We start from the raw sequence: 18,288 nt of genomic DNA on the forward strand, positions 1-18,288 counted from the left end.
TTCGCCTCTGGTCGGGGGAAGATTGCTACAGTTCCTTCCTGTCTGGAACACCATCACCACAGACAGGTGGGTGAGACAAATAGTTCAGTCAGGTTACTGTCTAGAACTCACATCTCCCACCCGCCCCCCCCCCAAACATGCCACCCAGACAGCGCCCAATGTCACGAGAACACTTATCACTGATAAAGCAGGAGGTAATCTCCCTCCTACAAAAAACATGCAATAGAACCAGTTCCACTGCATCAGCAAAACACAGGGGTTTACTCCCTGTACTTTTTCATTCCAAAGAAGGACGGTTCTCTGAGACCTATACTAGACCTCAGACCCCTAAACCTGTACATACACTCATACCATTTTCAAATGGTCACACTTCAACACGTCCTTCCTCTTCTCTCACAAGGCGACTTCCTTGCCAGTTTAGATCTCAAGGACGCCTACTTTCATATTCCCATTCACACCTCTTGAAGGAAATATCTCAGGTTTGTAGTGGACAGTCAACACTACCAATTCAAGGTACTCCCTTTCAGAGTCACCACAGCACCCAGAGTATTCACCAAGTGTCTGGCAGTAGTTGCAGCTCATCTAAGAAGATAGCACATTCACGTCTTCCCGTACTTGGACGATTGGCTCATAAAAGCCAACTCATACAATAAGTGTGTACATCACACTCACACCACAGTCCAGCTACTCCACGACTTGGGGTTCACAGTAAACCATGCAAAGTCTCACCTACAACCGTCCCACATACAACAGTATCTAGGTGCCACAATAGACACCTCAAAAGCACTTGCATATCCCAGTCCAGCCAGGATAGCAAGCATACAAGCCCTCATAACCAAATTTCAGCCGCAACACTCTCTTCCAGCTCGAGTGTTCATGCAACTCATAGGGATGATGGCCTCTTGCATAATTATAGTACCTCACGCAAGACTCCAGATGCGCCCTTTGCAGGAATGCTTAGCACGTCAGTGGAACCAGGCTCCGGGTCAGCTGACAGATCTGGTGTTGGTGGACGGTCGCACTCCTCGCTCTCTGCAATGGTGGAACACCAAGAACCTTTCCAAAGGGCGACCGTTCATCGTGCCAGTTCCACAGATTGTGCTAACAGCGGACGCATCGCTATCCGGCTGGGGAGCTCATCTATTACATCACACCATGCCGGGCAGGTGGACTCCTTGCCAAAAGATGACATCAATCACCTGGAATTACTAGCCATATTCCTGGCCTTAAAGTCATTCCAAAAACACATATCAGGCAAGGCTGTCCTAGTCCGCACCAATAACATGACAGCCATGCACTACATACAGAAGCAAGGCAGGACGCACTCCCTACAGCTTTTGCAACTAGCGCAAAGCATATGGAAATGGGCTATTCCTCAGGACATTTTTCTCCTAGCCCAACATGTCCCGGGAGTCCAGAACAATATAGACGATCTGTTAATTCGTCAAACGCAACAGATTCACGAGTGGGAACTTCCACAAGTTCTTCAACCATTTTTCCACATGTGGGGGCAACCAGAGATAGATCTCTTAGCCACACACGAAAATGCTAAATGCCCATGCTTCGCCGCCAGATACCCACACCCATTATCTAAAGGCAATGAGATATGGATGAATTGGTCAGGCAGATTTGCATACGCTTTTCGGCCGCTCCCACTCATTCCACTGGTTGTGCACAAACTGCAGCAACATTCACTGACTCTCATCCTAGTTGCTCCAACATGGGCCAGACAACTGTGGTACACCACATTACTGGAACTATATGTAGTCCCGCACCAAAAACTATATCTCTTCCCCAAGTCTCTTAACCTCTTCTGTGCCCATGACGAGATAGTCTCGTCATGGAGCACAGTCGCGCTGTGCCCATGACGAGACTATCTCGTCATGAAACCCACCCGCTAAGGAAGCGCCAGGCACAGGAGGGGGAAAAGGTCTGGCACCCAAGGGGTTAACCCAGAACCATGGAGAGATCAGTCACCCGGAACCAGCACAGCTCAACCTAGCGATCTGGCTCCTGAGGTCCTAGAATATTTCGTTACCTTAACCTTCCCCCTGACTGTATGAATGTTATCAGAGAGGCTAGACACCCCACCACTAGAGCCTGCTATGCAGCCAAGTGGAAAAGATTTGTGATGTATTGTCACAACAACAACATCAACCCTTTAGATGTGTCTATTCAACACATCATAGGTTATCTACTGCATCTCCACAGGTGTAACTTAGCATACACATATATTAGATTACACCTCGCTGCCATAGCAGCCTATTTACAAAATAGACAACACCTGTCACTATTCAGAGTCCCTACCATCAAAGCGTTTATGGAAGGCCTCAAAAGAATATTTCCTCCCAGGGTTTCACCATCACCTGTGTGGAATTTGAACATTGTTCTCACAAGACTAATGGCCCCTCCATTCGAACCTCTGCACAAATGCGAGCTACAATTTCTAACATGGAAAGTCGCTTTCCTAGTGGCCATTACTTCCCTTAGAAGAGTCATTGAGCTACAGGCACTCACTATCAAAGAACCATTTTTACAACTACATCATAACAAAGTGGTTCTCAGAACTAATCCAAAATTCCTTCCTAAAGTTATTTCTCCCTTCCATCTCAACCAGTCTGTAGCACTGCCGGTGTTTATCTCGCAACCACAGCCAGTCGCAGAAAGAACTCTTCACACTCTCGATGTTAAAAGAGCACTGCTTTATTATATTGAAAGAACAAAACATTTTCGCAAGACTAAACAACTTTTCGTGTCATTCTCACCACCACATAAAGGCAGCCCCATATCAAAGTCTGGGATAGCAAGATGGATTGTCAAATGCATACAAATTTGCTATCACAAAGCAAAACGTATATTCTCTGTTCCTCCTAAAGCCCACTCTACATGAAAGATAGGGGCTTCAATGGCATTTTTAGGGAACATTCCCCTAGATGATGTCTGCAAAGCAGCTACATAGTCTACATCGCACACATTCACAAAGCACTATTGTGTAGATGTGCAATCTAAACAGCAAACTAATGTAGGCCAGGCTGTACTCAAAACACTATGTCAAACTACTGCAACAGATACTGGTGGTCGCAGCTAGGGATAGGTACTGCTATACAATCTATGCATAGTGTGTGATCTGCAGCTCGTATGCCTCAAACGGAAAATGCTACTTACCAGTATGCATCTGTTCTTGGCATGTAGAGCTGCAGATCCACACACGCCCACCCACCTCCCCGGCTACCTTATCTGTTCCAGTTCTATTTTATTTAGATACAGCATACATGGGCATATTATCGGTTTCTCACAAAACTCCATTTCCCTGCTGGCGAAAAACAATCTGAAGATGGAGCCGATACCCTTGCGCACTATCATCCAAAGGAGGAGTCGCCTATCTTCTGACTTCCAAAGACTTTTCCAAGACCAAAACAATTGCAAACATCTGGGCCCAACACCAGATGGCGATCTATGCATAGTGTGTGGATCTACAGCTCTACATGCCAAGAACAGATGTATACTGGTAAGTAGCATTTTCCATTCCAGCACACCACTCGGGGGGCCTCTTGAAGCTTTCCAGTTCCTAGCAATCTCTCTCTCTTCGCTAGAAGGAAGGCTAAATCTTGAAGCCAACTTATGACTTTGTTTGTGGCCCTGCGAGGTAACTAGCTTAAGAGGCAATGACCCGAAAGTACATAGAACCTCTCTTTCTGTGAGCTCAGCGAGCACCCCAGAGATCACCTCTCAATATTCCCAGTGCTCTGGTCAATCACAAAATGTGTAGGAACTCTGCCCCTACCTCCCCGCCTCGGCTATTACATCCCCCTACCGCAAAGTGTCTGTTAATCCTCCTAGGAGTTAATCCTGCTCGGTGAAGTGCATAGATATTTATAAGCTTAAACCTTGCGTTCAGTGCGACCTTCAATCTTTCTCTGGTATGGGCACCCCCAGATCCTCCGCCCAAGTGACTATCTAGAGGTGGGAATTAATTCTCTCTCAGTATTTTATATAGACAAGTGGCAGCTTTAAAGGTCCCCGAAGAAGTGACCAAGTGCTCTTCATATGCGATGGTTCTGCCACGCCCATCCCTAGTGTCTGTGAACTGCTGTGGCCACAGTACCTAGAAGAATATGACCCTGCAGTAGGTCATATTGTGATCAGAGCTCCTCAAATGGAAGGAGCATCTCTGCAGAATATAAGGTTCCCACTGTTGTTGCTTCTTCTGCCACACAGTCAGCTAGGCCCGCCAATCCCCACCATGTGGGAGAACTTCCAGAAATCTCAGTTGGGTGTCTGGAGAGTGTGGGAATTTCAACCGTGCCCTCTGCAGGCTACACCCCCAGCACCTCCGCAGAGCATGCAACTCCATGGTGCCACCCAGTCGAGGAGGGCAAAGTCCAAGTACCACCCTAATCAGTATCGGAAGATCTGGCAGAAATGGGGGCAGGGACCTCCCAGGAGTGACTTTATTCGCCAACCACTGTGTCAGCCACTGAAGCTGTTCTGCAATGTACTAGGCCATCAAAGTCTGGAATGGCTATGCCTCCATTCTCTCTCGACTTCTGAAGTGTGCATAGTGCCACACTCCCGCTGCCCAAATCCATATAAAATGTGCGATGAGTGTGTCAATCTCCCTGAAAGTCAGCCTAGGGGTATCCATACCGGCAGTACCACAGAAAGGTATAGTAAGCGACCATAAGGTATAGTAAGCCACCATCTTTAATAGTGCTACTCGGCCTGCTACCGACAAGGGGAGAGTAGCCCAAAACTCAATACTAGAACGGAGAGCCCACAGAGTCCTTCCCACTTTCCCCTCCAGTAAGTACATGGGAGCATGATACACCTGATCCCCCAATTATGGCAAACATTTGGACTCCCATTGAAGACCCCCTAGTGTCGCCTGGGGTCCCTGGCCACCAGTGTTGGAAATGCGCAGTACTTTTGACAATTAACACTTAAGCCATGTTGGTCCCCGAAACCCTCCATTAACTGGTACGTTCCAGTCAACTCCCTCCCTATGCCATGCGGAAATAGCAACAAGTCATCCATTAGTTAACACGATGTAATGCTTATGTGTGCCTATTTTTTACCCCTAGCATAGAAGGCCAAAGGCTCCATTGCTAAACCAAAGGCAGCAGAGGGCAGCCCTGGCGGGTTCCACGCTTCCACTCTGTAACCACATGGAATAGCCCGACCTGTCCGAACTCTCACAAAGCGTTCCATATACAATAGTTTCGTCCAGGCTATAAAGCGCTGTCCTAGCCCAAAGCAATTCATTACACCTTAGAGGAAGGCCCATACCAGACTGTTAAAAGCCTTTTTAGTGTCCACTGCAAAAACCACCGCCTGTAGCTTCTCATATCAACTGTCCTCCAGTAGGGCAAGGAACCTGCGAATGTTAAGTGCTGTGTTGCGGCCTGGTCTGCATGGCATATGTTACAGGAGTCTAGTGGCAAGTACACTACTAAAAAAATCATAATCTATGTTCATCGTCGATAACGGTCAATATGCTTTTTTTCTTGGGCTGGTTTTCCATGCTTCAGCAGCTGCACTAGCAGGGTCTCCCATGTGGAGGGCGGTAGCAAGCCCGTGTCCCTAGAAGTGTTATAGAGCTCGACCAGTTCCTTGCACTCTAGCAGATCTGGTTGTAGTTCTGAGTGACCCGGTTGGGCTCTCCATCACTTGTATGGACTCCTCTGCCTCCAAGACTTCTATCAGCAGGGTCCTGCAGACCCTGACTGATCCAGAGATGCATCGACCTCTGACTACTGTTTTAAACAGGTCCCGGAGTTAACCTCAAATTAGTGGCTGATAGCAGTCCCCACCTTATCCCGGAAGACCGCATCCTCGAACGCCTCCGGCCGAAGCCACCAGGTCTGGATACACGGCCGGACTCTCCCCGGGACTCTCCCCCAGGCCTACCAACAGGGGGTTATGATCAGACATGGTTCGGGAGAGGTATTCTGAAGATCCAACTAAGGCATGTAGATCAGGCGCACAGAGGAGAGCATCCAGTCTAACAAGCAGGTCGAATAGTCATTCTCCCGGGTGGTGCAGGCGCCATGAGTCTACCGGCATCGTACTCGACTCATAACTCACCATGAACCAACAGGTCAACGCTGTCACTTCCAGCTGCTTCAACACCCTCCACATCCTCCGCAAGACCTTCAAGTGGATCCCCCCTGAGTCAAGGAAGACAGTCACCCACCTACTCATCACCAGCAGACTGGACTATGGAAACGCACTCTACGCCGGCATCAACAAGTCCCTACTCCGTGAACTCTAGACAATACAGAACACCGCCGCCAGACTCGTCCTCGGCATCTCCTGACACAAACAGATCAGCCAACACCTGGCTCCCCGTGGAGAAAAGAGTCCCTTTCAAATTCCTCACTCATGCCTATACAACAACGGACCCAAATACCTCAACGACAGAATCAAATTCCACGTACCCAAAAGAAACCTCCGATCTTCCAACCTCACTGGCCGAAACCCCGCACATCCACAGCGTCAGAACAGGCGGAAGATCCTTCTCTCACATTGCAGCCAAGAACTGAAACGAGCTACTGGCAGACATCAGAAGCGCCCCCTCAATGAACACCTTCAGGAAGACCCTCAAGACCTGGCTCTTTGGCTAAACAGATGGGCGGACCCCTCAGCGCCTTGAGACCCTCAAGGGTGAGTAGCGCGCTTACAATCCCCTGATTGATTGATTGATGAGTCTATCAGTCCCCACTCCATCTGCCAAGCTGAGAAGTTACGGGCTAGTCACATCACTGGGGAATCGGGCAATGGAGGATGGGATCTGTCGAGAACTGGATCAGCCTCACACTTATATAATCACCCCCCAAGATAATGGAGCCCACCAGATGAGGGGCCAGCCTCCTAGAGAGTTCAGCGAAAAATGCCACCTGTTCAATATTCGGCCCGAAGACACTACCTATGGCAGTATCTTGTCCATCCAAGCACCCATACACCACTACATAACGACCCGCTGGGTCTATGAGATGCCCCACATGTTGAAAAGCGACTCCTGCATGTATCCACACCAACACCCCTCTTGCGTAAGCTGAATAAGAAGTGAAGTATGCCTGCCCCCTCCATATGCGCTAAAGCACCTCTTTTTTGGCTATTAGATGTGTCTCCTGGAGGAGTTCAACTTGGATCCCTCATATGTTAAGATATGCAAAGACGTTATGCATCCTAGCCATGGTATGCATCTCCCTAATATTCCAGGAGAGAATTTTATAATTTATGGGGCCGTCATCGGAGAAAACAATTATAGAACGGGCGGAACCAAACCAAGGAAGCATCACCCCCACAAGGACTACCTGATAACCTGTCAGAAGCTGAGACTGTCTCCAGGGCAAGACGTAAAAAAGCCTAAAAACAAAACCATTGAACGCCCCAATACCCAAACCCCAGGACAAGCAGGCAAACACCACCCATCCAGTCAACCAATGCATAATCAATAGTGGGAGCACCCCCTTCCGACTGAGAAAGGAGTAAAGAAGTGATCACCTCTGGGGCCCAGCAGTGATGCAAAGTAGACATAAATTATTAAACCGAGATACTGCAGGAGACAAGAAACAGAACAATGCCCCAACACAAGTCTTATACTCCAAATAGTACCGGCTTCAATAAGTTCAGCAGCAGTACTAGAGGTGACCTTTGAAAGTTCATTCTCCGAGTCTTCTGAGGAGCTAGTGCCCCGGGACATGTCAAAGTTCTGAGCCCCATCATCCCCTGCCGAAGGGGCGGGTTCTGTAGGCTACCACTCACTGCCACCACATCCACTGGGCCCCCGTATTCAAGGGCCCCCCTAAGGGCCCCGCCTCATTGCTTTGAGGAGTTCCGCTTGGGGTCCACACCATGGGCTCCTGGCTGGAGCCAGCCTGTGGATGCATCTTGACCCACTTCCATACTTCTTGTGGAGAATGAAAGAACTTTGTTCCCTCTGGGGTCACCACTTGCAGTTTGGTTGAGAAAAGCATAGCATATTTTAGGCCCATCTGGCGCAGTCGTCGTTTGGCATCCTGGAATGTGGAACGTTGCTTTTGTACCTCCTTAGTGAAGTCAGTGAAAATCGTACCCTTAGATTGTCCACTTTGATGTCCTCCCTCACCCCATCTGACTGTAGCCTGAGCAAGAATATGGTCTCTTATCTCGATAAAGGAGAAGCCTGGCCGCCACTGGTCTCGGCAGCAGACCCGGGAGGGGGTGGGGGGGATGGGGGCTGGCTGGAACTCTGTGCACCCTCTCCATGGCTTAAAATGTGGATAGGCACTCCGGAGCTACGTCCTCATGCAGCCAGCGTTCCGTTTAGGACAGCATATTGCTATCCTCAATGCGTTCCAGAAGTCCCACAATGCGGATATTGTTTCTCCTGGACCTGTTTCGCTGTCCTCAGCTCGTGCTTCCAGGATCCGCACTTTGTCCTCCATAACCGAAAGACGTTCTGCATAGTCACCAAGTCAGAGGGGATGTCTGCTAGTGAGCGCTCAGTTGTCGTGACCCTCTCTGCTAGACGACGATGGTCATCCTTCAGGATAATCAGGTTTCCTAGGATGGCATTGGTATTTGCTTTCAAGGCTTCTTGGGAAGTCGTGACAGCGTGCAAGAAGTCCTGGAGGATGAGTACAGTCAAAGGCTCTGCCCTAGAGGACACCGGAATTTCTGCACAGCCTCTGGGTCTCTTTTCATGGTAGCTTCACCCATACTCCCAGCATGAAAGGCAAGGTGGTAAAGCGCCACCAAAGCTCTCTCAGTGTAATGCCATGGGCCCAGAGACAACGGTCCGAGGAGAATGGCATGCCAACAGGAGGTGGGGAAGGGGCAGCACAGGTGCGTGGGATTTGTATCCAAAACAGTGTTTGCTCTACCACTCACAACCTCAAAGACACCACTAGGCTGTGTGACCGCTAGCCCCAATGACCATGTGGAGGCCAGGTGTCAGCGAATTCCAAAGTACCGCAGCTTCAGGCTGAGGAAGCCCACAAAAGGCGAACCCTGAATAGGAGGTGAGTGCACCCTTGTGTCCGTAGGCCACAAGCCCCAATAGAGACGAATGTTGGAGCAGCCACTTTTTCACGAGCACCATCCAACTCACTACTCCCCCACCAGCTCAACCTGCAGTCTCCTCTGAAAGCCCTCTAACAGGCACTGTTCTCAGTGCAGTGTTGGGTCCCATGTAGGGGGGTGGACGCCAGGGGCAGAACACTTCATCCCCTAGACCTCCTTGGGGGCCTGCAGTAGCCCTCCAAATCGCCAGGAGGGATGGTCCCCCACATAGTCAAAGGACAAAGAGGCCTGTAGGCTCACTCAGGCGCCATCTTGCATTCACTGTTGTGGAGCCTGCCCATATCAGTGTTCAATGTGGGGGGTTAGGGGAACCAGGATCCAGCCACAACTCCCGGGGTCAACTGTCCTCTAATGGCCCAGGGCTCTCCACTCCCCACGGCACATCTGGCACCACCAGGGTTGCCCCTGCCGGATTCCTCACCTCGTGTGCCTCGTAGGTCAAAGGCTGCCTCACTAGGCCCGCTGCTCTCTAAAATCCCTGCAGGCTCTGCCCCAGTCCGGTGGTCCGCCGACGGCCACTGAGCCCTTCCCGCCAGGCAGGGCCTGATGCCCCACTCCTCCAGGGTCAGCAGTCTGGCCCAGCTGCTGCGGCACTCACAGGGCAGTATTGTCACTGCTGCTCCCCCTGGCTCGCTGGGCTGCCTCCCATCCCTCTCAAGGACTCCACAGCTCAGGTGATCAATGCACTGGTGCCCTGCTACTCGGGGGCACCCATCTTCATTTCTCAACAGTGCCCTAGGTGGGCAGCAGCGTCGCGCCACAAGCCTGTGCCATCCCAGGTCTCAGCACCCAGCTGCCACCATCTTGCATTCTCTGCCACGCCAGGAGTTGCGCTCAAGCGATTTGCACCCAATTTCCACTGGTAGCAGCCCTAGGGCCTCGTTGGCATGGGCCGGTGGAAGATCATCAGCAGTCTGGGGGCTCTGCATACCGTCTGGGGGCTTCCAGGGTTCAAATTCTATACAGGATGTCATCGGATACGGGGTCGCCGGGCAAAAGCTTCGGAACTTCTTACCTATGGCATCTGTGTCAGGCCACGCCCCGATCACCTGGCTATCATACCTCCTGGTCTCAGATTCCTTCTTTTGACATCTTGGGTGTCAGAGTATGGGCTATATGTTTGGATTGCCCCTCTCCGTTTTACCCCCTGTGCAGCTGCAGTAAGTACCCTCTCTGCACCATTTTAAGCATTACTGATCCAGCACTGCCTTGAGCCTATTCAAGTTTTCTAAAATTATTTTTGAGTAAACAAGAAGTCACATTCACTTTACACAGCTCAACCGCCTACCTCCTGGAGGCCCGCAGCATGTTAACATGGTGTGACAGAAAAACATAATCCCAACAACTCCGTCACCCATCATCCCATCCCCATTACTCTTGTGTAGTTGACATATGTAGTAGTTACCACAGTGGCTTTCATATAGTCCCATTGGTATACCCCATGAATCTTATGCCCTGTGCCCAGCCCTCGTTTGTAAGCACTGGACCTCAGTGACTTTTAGAGGATCTGGAATCAGATGCAGCAAAGTAAGATATTTGAGACCGGTCAGCTCATTTGAATTCAGTTGAGAGGATGCTTATAAAGGGAACCCATAATTATTGGTAGGTGTCCAACTTCAGCTCTGCTGCAAGTGTCAACTTCTCCATGCCCAGTATGAACCATAATTTGTGTAATCATGTTGTATATTTGGGCACCTTATCTGCCCCCCAAAGGAAGAGTATGGCTTGGTGTGCTTCCCCTAGAGCTGGAGCAATCCTTTGACCTCATAAAGATTAGAGTGGGTATGTCAAGGGACTAGGTAGGCCCAGAAGTGTGTACTCGGGGAAGCGTGGGATTTGTGTATCAAAGGCTCAGTCAGTCTCATCCATTACTTTTCCCAGGTACTGGACCAACCTCGGACAGGCCCAAAGTAAGTGCAACGGTGTGCCTGGGTTCCCACAGCCCTCCCAACATTTCAGAGCTAGATGTGGTGTGCGCAGTGTGTTTTCCTAGATAATAGATATCTTCCCATCCCCTGTGTGTGAGGGTGCATAGTAGTTCTCTCTCCCAACTTCTTTGTTCAGAATTTTTATCTTGTGGTAGGGGTTGTGCCAAGTGGATGTATGTCTCTGTGATAAGGTACATGACCCTATTTTGGACACTTCGACAGGCCCCTTGAGCCCAGTGGGTGACCTAGCAGTCTGTTTTCTCAGCCACCTCCCGCCAAGAAATCAAAGTTGGTTGATCCAGACACCTATGAGCTGAGCACTGAAGACATTAATTCAATAAAGTCAATTCTCAATTCCTGCAAAGCTGCTTAATGTGGTGTTCATCAGGACTCAGACTCTCCCACGGGAGGAGGACACTTAAGCCTAGATGTCTGCTATTGCTTAGTTAACAAGACGTTCACTTTTGATGGAGTGGATAGCAGTAACATGGCCCCAAAGAATACAACATTTCTGTCTCTGCCTCATCCTGCCTAGTTTGTGGTGTGATCACTGTTTCCTTGAAAGCCAAGGCTTTACATGGGGAAGTATGGAGCAATCAAGTGGCCTCTCAGTGAGACAACATAATGGCGGTGCCATTATAGCTTACTACAGACTTCAGATCTAACAGACTTCAGATCTAGCACAATTTCAGTGAATACACTAACTTTAGCCTACTTATGTCCAAGGCGAGTGTATGTTTAAGATCATTCTAGGCAAAGGGACTGCATTGCTGAGCATGATGATGTTCAGGGATCTCATTGGCATTGCTGCCAGAATCATGAAGGCTAGTTTTTCCTTGCATGAAGTGTGGTTAAAGTATTGAACTTAAAGCAGGTTGACTCAGGATAAAGCAACTATTTTGGCCTTTAGTGGGAAGAGCTTCTTCACTTGCTCAATGCTTGTGTCACTTATACAGTCCCAGACTGGCGTTGCCACAGCCAAATGCTTGATACATCTCAGCCTCCCAGCAGCTTTTCTCTGGCCAAGGACTTCCATTATTTCAAGGCTAGGGCTGCTTACTTCTAAGATCTTTTCCTCTCCCTTATTTTAGCAGTCCATACGGAGAAGCTACTGGGAGAATCAAACCCACTCACCACTTGAGAATTTTATTTACACGAAAAAACAAGTTATTTTAAGTTTCAAATGTGGGGTTTCAGTGCTACTAAGTTATTTTGTCCTACTGAATAAAACAGAAAAGTATTTTTAGTAAAAAGGCTAATTCTTTTATTATCTTCCTTCCTCTGTAGAGTGGATGACACGACTGTGGAGTGTCCAGAATGATCCCTGTGACGACTATTATAAAGCTCTACTAGTCAATCCTGCTTTGATGGTTCCGCCAACTAAGGCATGTGCTTTACCTACATCAACTGTTCATATTTCTTTGTCTTTTTTTTTTTTCTACTAAATTTGCATCATGTGTTTTTATTTTCTAGGCGTTAGCTCTGACCTTTACGCATTTCGTGACTGAGCCATTGAAGCATGTGGGGCGAGGAATTGGTGAATTTATTAAAGAACTTCTGAAGGAATTACCATTATTTTATCATGTTCCCGTGCTTATCGTTATGGCTTTGACTGCATTGGTGAGTAGACCCCATTATGAGAATTGACCCTGATTTGAAGAAAAAAAAAACCTGCTTCCAAGTATTGATCGATCGATTCTCTCTTTCTCTCTCGATATATATTAGCTACGGGCAGTACTCTATAGAAATTCAGCAGTTATAATTAGAGTTATTTCAAGTAACTATTCACCGTGCCCTAAGGTAACTATAACTCGCGCCCTATCCATGCACTGCTAATTACCCCACATATATCACTCATGATATCTTCTATGACATCATTGATGATATCACTGCAACATTTGTAGTGAAATTATTGATCAGAAAACTGTGCATGGCAGGGGCGCGAGTTATAGTTACCTTAGGGAACGAGTTATAGTTACTTGAGATAACTTTAACTAGAATTGCTGAACTTCTGTGGTTTTGTGTGTGCAAAATTGAAACCGAACTATAACGTCCCTGTAACCCTTGTTTTATTTTAGTGAATTTCTAAGGTTTTTAAAATTCTCTTTCCTAACAATAATGTCTCTGCAACCTTTGGGTTTTTTCAAGTGATGATATATATAAAATGTGTATGTGTATACATATATGTCTATAAATATAGGTCTATATAAGTGTCTAAATATGAAAATGTCTGTATATACTCAGCGAGAGAGAGATGTATTCAATGCAATGCTGTTCATTAATACATAATTATTTAAGAACAAAATAAAGCCTTAGTGAAATGGAATAAACGGTCATGTTACTCATGCATAGGTAGAGACTGTGTATTTAGTGGAAGTGAATGAATGTAGGTGTCTGAAAGCTAAAAGTTGTAGTTGGACTTAAAATCTGGGCATGTGTTGAAAGAAAGAGGATTTCACATCTAAAGGTCAGAGGTAAGCATTAGTTAGGAAACAAGCAGAGGTAGCTCAAGAGCGTAGCTAGGGAGTTATTACTGTCAAAGCAAGCAGACCGCTGTGACAGAGTCTGTTGGTAAAATATGTAATGCCTTTGTAGTAGTATTGAGTGAAGAGGAATAAACAACATCTCAGAAGAAGCGAGGTAGTTGGCATCATTACACCCAGAAGAGAGTTCATAGATTGCGAAGGGGTAGCGAGAGAACGTGCTAGCCACTTCATTTCACCCTGTCTCAGCATCTGGTGAACTTGCAGGAAAAAAGTCAGGCAGCGCCTCTCACTCCGGCTGCACAGCTGCAACCAGGTTCCTGGATGCCTTTCTAAGAGGAGTAAATGGAATTATCCCATAGATGGACTCAAGAAAAGTTTCTAAATCTGGAAAAGACATTTAGTTTTACTGGAACACACAAGAGCCCTCGGGTCTAAAAAAATTAATGAAAAATAAGCGGAATATATAAACATTAGATCGGACAGGCATCCCTTTAAAGGACGGTTTCCCTCACCCACCAAAGTTGGCAAGCTTCATCATTGGGGAACCTCCTCGCACGATGAAGCCTAGTCAAGGTGCAGGCTACAACCCCCTCACTGAAAGGGGGGAGCTCAGGGATGTTTTATGTGCTAGGGGGTTGTTACTAAATGCCCAATGAGAACTTGATGATGTGTTGAGAGATGCAGTGCATGAGGTGAGGTGAGTTAAAACTAGCTACAAGGTTCACTGCATAGCTTTATTAAGGCTACCATGTGCTAGGATTAAAAACATAGAGAACGACGGGAGACATTAGACCCAGTCATATTATTTAGAGATCGACATGCTTCAGCCTATGACATTGTCAGTGTTGTGGCCGTCTTCAGGATCTATTAAGTGCTACTACTATAAGTGATGTGTGCAAAAAGCAACTGTTCTTATTCTTCATATATAAAACCAGTGATCCAATGGTTTGCAGAGTAGTGGATTCACTGGTGGTACCCGCATAAGTCGGGTGCTATGCCTCAGCTGTCCTAAGCATGGACACTCAAGGTGCAGTCTCGTTTCCAACCTGTAGATGGTGAGGAGCATAGAAGGAATCCATCTACCACAGGCTGGTGCATGCCTCTCATCACCATTTTATTCAGAACATCCCTTCAAGATGTTCTGAAAAAGAAAGGCTGGTCTGCATTCGCCCACTGGAATCCGGGCCTTCAATAGTAGAGGTTATAGGTGGAGTCTAGAAACCTTGTGCCATCCATCCAGACTGCCACGATAAACGCAACTGTCCATAATTTCAGCACTTCCGGGATGCACAACAACCAATCCCTCTGTTTTTTAAACCTCCTCTGGCCCCTTTTTGTGCATAGTTATTCAGTTTTACTAGCCAGCGACTAAAACACTGCAGTTATGTCCTGCACCAGCTCCCACTCCCCCAGACCTGCTGCACACAGCTTTCAGTGGGCACAACATACTGTGTGGAGCACCTGGTATTCAGTCAGGTTCAGCATTGGCCATTGCTCCATTCTCCAACTGATATGGCGTTCTGCCTTGTTCTGCAGGCTCTGAGTGCAGGGCCTGTCTGACCTCCGACCAGGCCCTGGCAATTCCTTTCACTACTTAGCCCAACATTCAGACTTGTGCAACATATTTGCCGTTACCTTCCATGCCACTGCTCCCAATGCACATGACCTTTGAGCCTCTACATTGGGTTTTGGGATCCAGGTAAGCCCGTGCCCTACTGGTACTGGGTGTAGAGCTTGTGCCAGTCCCATGCCACTGGCCAAACTGCACAAAGTAGGTTTTACTAAGAGGGCTTAGCTTCTGGTAAGACCTTGTGCTGTGCCCTGTACTACTGGGCCCAGTGTCAAACTCTTGGCACCAGGTCTGCCTCAGGCCCCATTCCATGTGCTACTGCACAAGGCCTTTATCCATACAAAGCCACCGCTGCACCTGCACCAAATGTCCTGTTACCGATTAGTCTTTGCATATGCACAGCGGACTTTGTCCTCAGGACCTGGTCATCATCCCACCAAACCAACTGTGCCGTCAGCTATGCACAGCAACCACTAGATTTGTAATTTGGCAGACTGCCAGCAGGTTAAGCCCAGTTCTGATATCTTACATTTTCTGCATATCTATGAAACAGTGCCAGAGTGGTTAGCAAATCACAAGAGAAGAATGACCGCTGCAAGCTTTGGTGGGGAATAGCAGGATGCTTAAGTTCCCTGGAGACCTATAGCAATCGCCCTCCAAGCACCCACTTGAGACCAAAAGCTAAGTTGTGAACCTCCGTGAATGCCCAGGTCTTTGTCAGAGGTGCCAGTCTGAGTCCAGGTGGTTATTCACAAGGAAGGGGCTACCTGGATGGTTAAAATCTTTCAACTGTGAGGTCTTACCAGTAACAGAACACTACTGGCCATGGAAGAGTGGGTTGACTGGCAAAGCTGTAGCACACACTCGCTTGTGATGTGAAAAGACGCAGCAATAACCACCATCAGTGCCGACTTCTGGAGCAGACACATCTACCGATGCGGTTTGTCGGCGGATCAGAGAAGCTGTGGTCAGCACACCCTGCATTCTCGGCATCCTGGTCGAAAAAGAGAAACCTAAAAAAAGACTTTCGTAGGCAGTGAATGGGAGATTAGCTCAGTGGCTGGCCACTGGAAGCCTGAAACTAGAGCAGGAAAAGCGGACTGTCGGCAACAATGGCCGCTATTAGAGGGAACATTTGTGAACCGCCCGAGTGGGATCGCCGGAGAGTTCGAGTTGAATATTAAGAGTGTTGCACTGTATTAATCCAATTTTGTACTAAAACTGTAAAGGTGTCACACCTATAACAAGGCGCTACAATATTTACGGAAGCATGTCCTAATGTAGATGATTTTATGAACCGTCAAAATTTAATTGTTATGTGTAATCTAATAAAAAGAATTCAAACAAAAAAAATGGCCGCTATGGTTCAGCTAGGGGAATTGAGACAGACGATCGAAAGTCTGAAGATTGCAGTCTGAAGTAAACCTTGGGAAATTACTTTTTGTGTGACATTGCAGGGGAAATAAAAATTTTTTTCTCTGATTTAATAGTGGCAGATAAATAACTCTGTGAGCAAAGTTATCTCATCTGCTTTGTGTGCTGTCTGGAAGGCTTTGTGCCTGGGGAAACAAACATCTCCTTAAAATGATGTCAGGGTCCGAAGGCGAGGTCTGCCCATAAAGCTGATAGCTACCATGGGTGGGCTCACAAAACAGGGAATAGAAAATAAAAGTAGCCTGATGGGATTCCACAGCAGAGCTCAGCGTAATGGGAATTGCGCCATGTTGGAGAAAGTGGATCATTTAATGGTGCTCTTGCACTAAACAATTTAGAAACCAAAGCAGGAGCCAAAATTGTAGTCCTCCCCAAGCTTACCAAGCAACGACATGGAAACATGCTGTGGAAGGTAATCCATGATTGAGAAAAGGTCCGATATCATTAGCATCTCTGATGAGGATAGATGTAAATCATTCGATAAAAGAGGACCTGCGAAAACACAGGTAGAGTCTTAACAGTTGAATGTTGAAATAGACCAGAATAAGGCGGAGGAGGAGGTAATAGAGATAGCAGAAGAAATATACAACTTGGGGGGGGGGGGGGGGGGTAGAGGAGGTAAAAACAAAAGATGAGACCGTTGTGAATCGTTCACTCGCAGATGTTATGTGTAGATATATTAACCTCACGCACTGAGCACTGGTCAAGATTCCTTCAGTGCTATCTTCCCAGAGATGATTACAAGAGGAATCCCCATCACAAAAGAAGACTAAGAGGATGAAAGTCCGCAACCTCGAAGGCCAACAACATGGTTCAAACTTCTGATTGTTACAATAGACCAATGCAACTTGAATAAGCAGAGGCAATGGACCAACTACTAGACTGCAAGGAATATGAGGGTCACCAAGGTTTATAACCTTTTTTCAATACAAAAATGAATAAAATGAAAAAAAAGGTCTGTACAGATAGAATCTTTTTCGAAGATCTACCACTTTGGCCTCTCCAGCTAAGGTAAACAAGTCAGCAGTTAAAAAGACTTATAAGGGTCAAGGTGGCTTTGCAATGTGCAAGAGAAAAATAAATAATTAAACTAGAGCAAAAGCCAACTACATAACCACAACCTAGGGATTATGTTTCATATGTTCTGGAGGAGGGAGCAAGGTATTGATCTGCTGGCTACTTGGGAGCCAGTGAATTAACAGAGTCAACCTTCAACGGTGGTCAAGGGGACACTCCTGAAGAGATGAAAGGAGATGCTGTTGAGAGAAAAAATCTGCTTGTCCAAGCGCAATTTCCTCGGCAAAGGAATCACAAAGAGTCATACTGAAAGAATTGATTGAAAGTCTATGCAAGCTTCTCAGAATGCGTACTTTGATTCTCTCAGCCAGGAAGCTGATGACATGGCAGATACATGTGGAGGATCAAGTCTCCACATAGGTGGGGTCCTGGAGGGTTTGAGAGAACTAGCCCTGGCACTGTAACAGAGACTGTGGTCATCAATGTTTAGCATAACATTTGCAAAAACCAGTCCTCAGAGATGACCAATAAGCATTTCCCTCTCATCTTACTATATCCTGGGAGCACTGGTCGTAAAAATAGAGGTCCCCCCCAGAACAATAATATTTTTATTTCAGGACTTAACAATGAAATAGGTGTCAGCACAGGAGAAAAGACTTATAACTACCTCAGGGTGCTGCTCATTTGCATTCCCAGATCTACCTTTCGGCACAATCAAAAAAACTAAAGGAGATGAGAACATTGCTACCTTATTTCAAAAAGGTTAGAGTACCCATTTTGCTGTTGA

At 47.3% G+C, this 18,288-nt stretch overlaps 1 protein-coding gene across 3 annotated transcripts in view; it reads left to right on the plus strand.

Moving 5' to 3' along the window:
* CLCC1 (chloride channel CLIC like 1) overlaps positions 1–18,288 on the plus strand; it is a 282,668-nt gene that overhangs the window by 191,783 nt on the left and 72,597 nt on the right. For all 3 annotated transcript variants that reach the window (XM_085602214.1, XM_085602216.1, XM_085602215.1), the window contains exons 8-9: positions 12,282–12,379; positions 12,468–12,614. In XM_085602214.1, the coding sequence (XP_085458340.1) occupies positions 12,282–12,379; positions 12,468–12,614 (245 nt within the window). The remainder of the gene's footprint in view (positions 1–12,281; positions 12,380–12,467; positions 12,615–18,288) is intronic.

The sequence above is a fragment of the Triturus cristatus genome, chromosome 4_2 (assembly GCF_964204655.1).
Source record: "Triturus cristatus chromosome 4_2, aTriCri1.1, whole genome shotgun sequence".
NCBI lineage: Eukaryota > Metazoa > Chordata > Amphibia > Caudata > Salamandridae > Triturus > Triturus cristatus.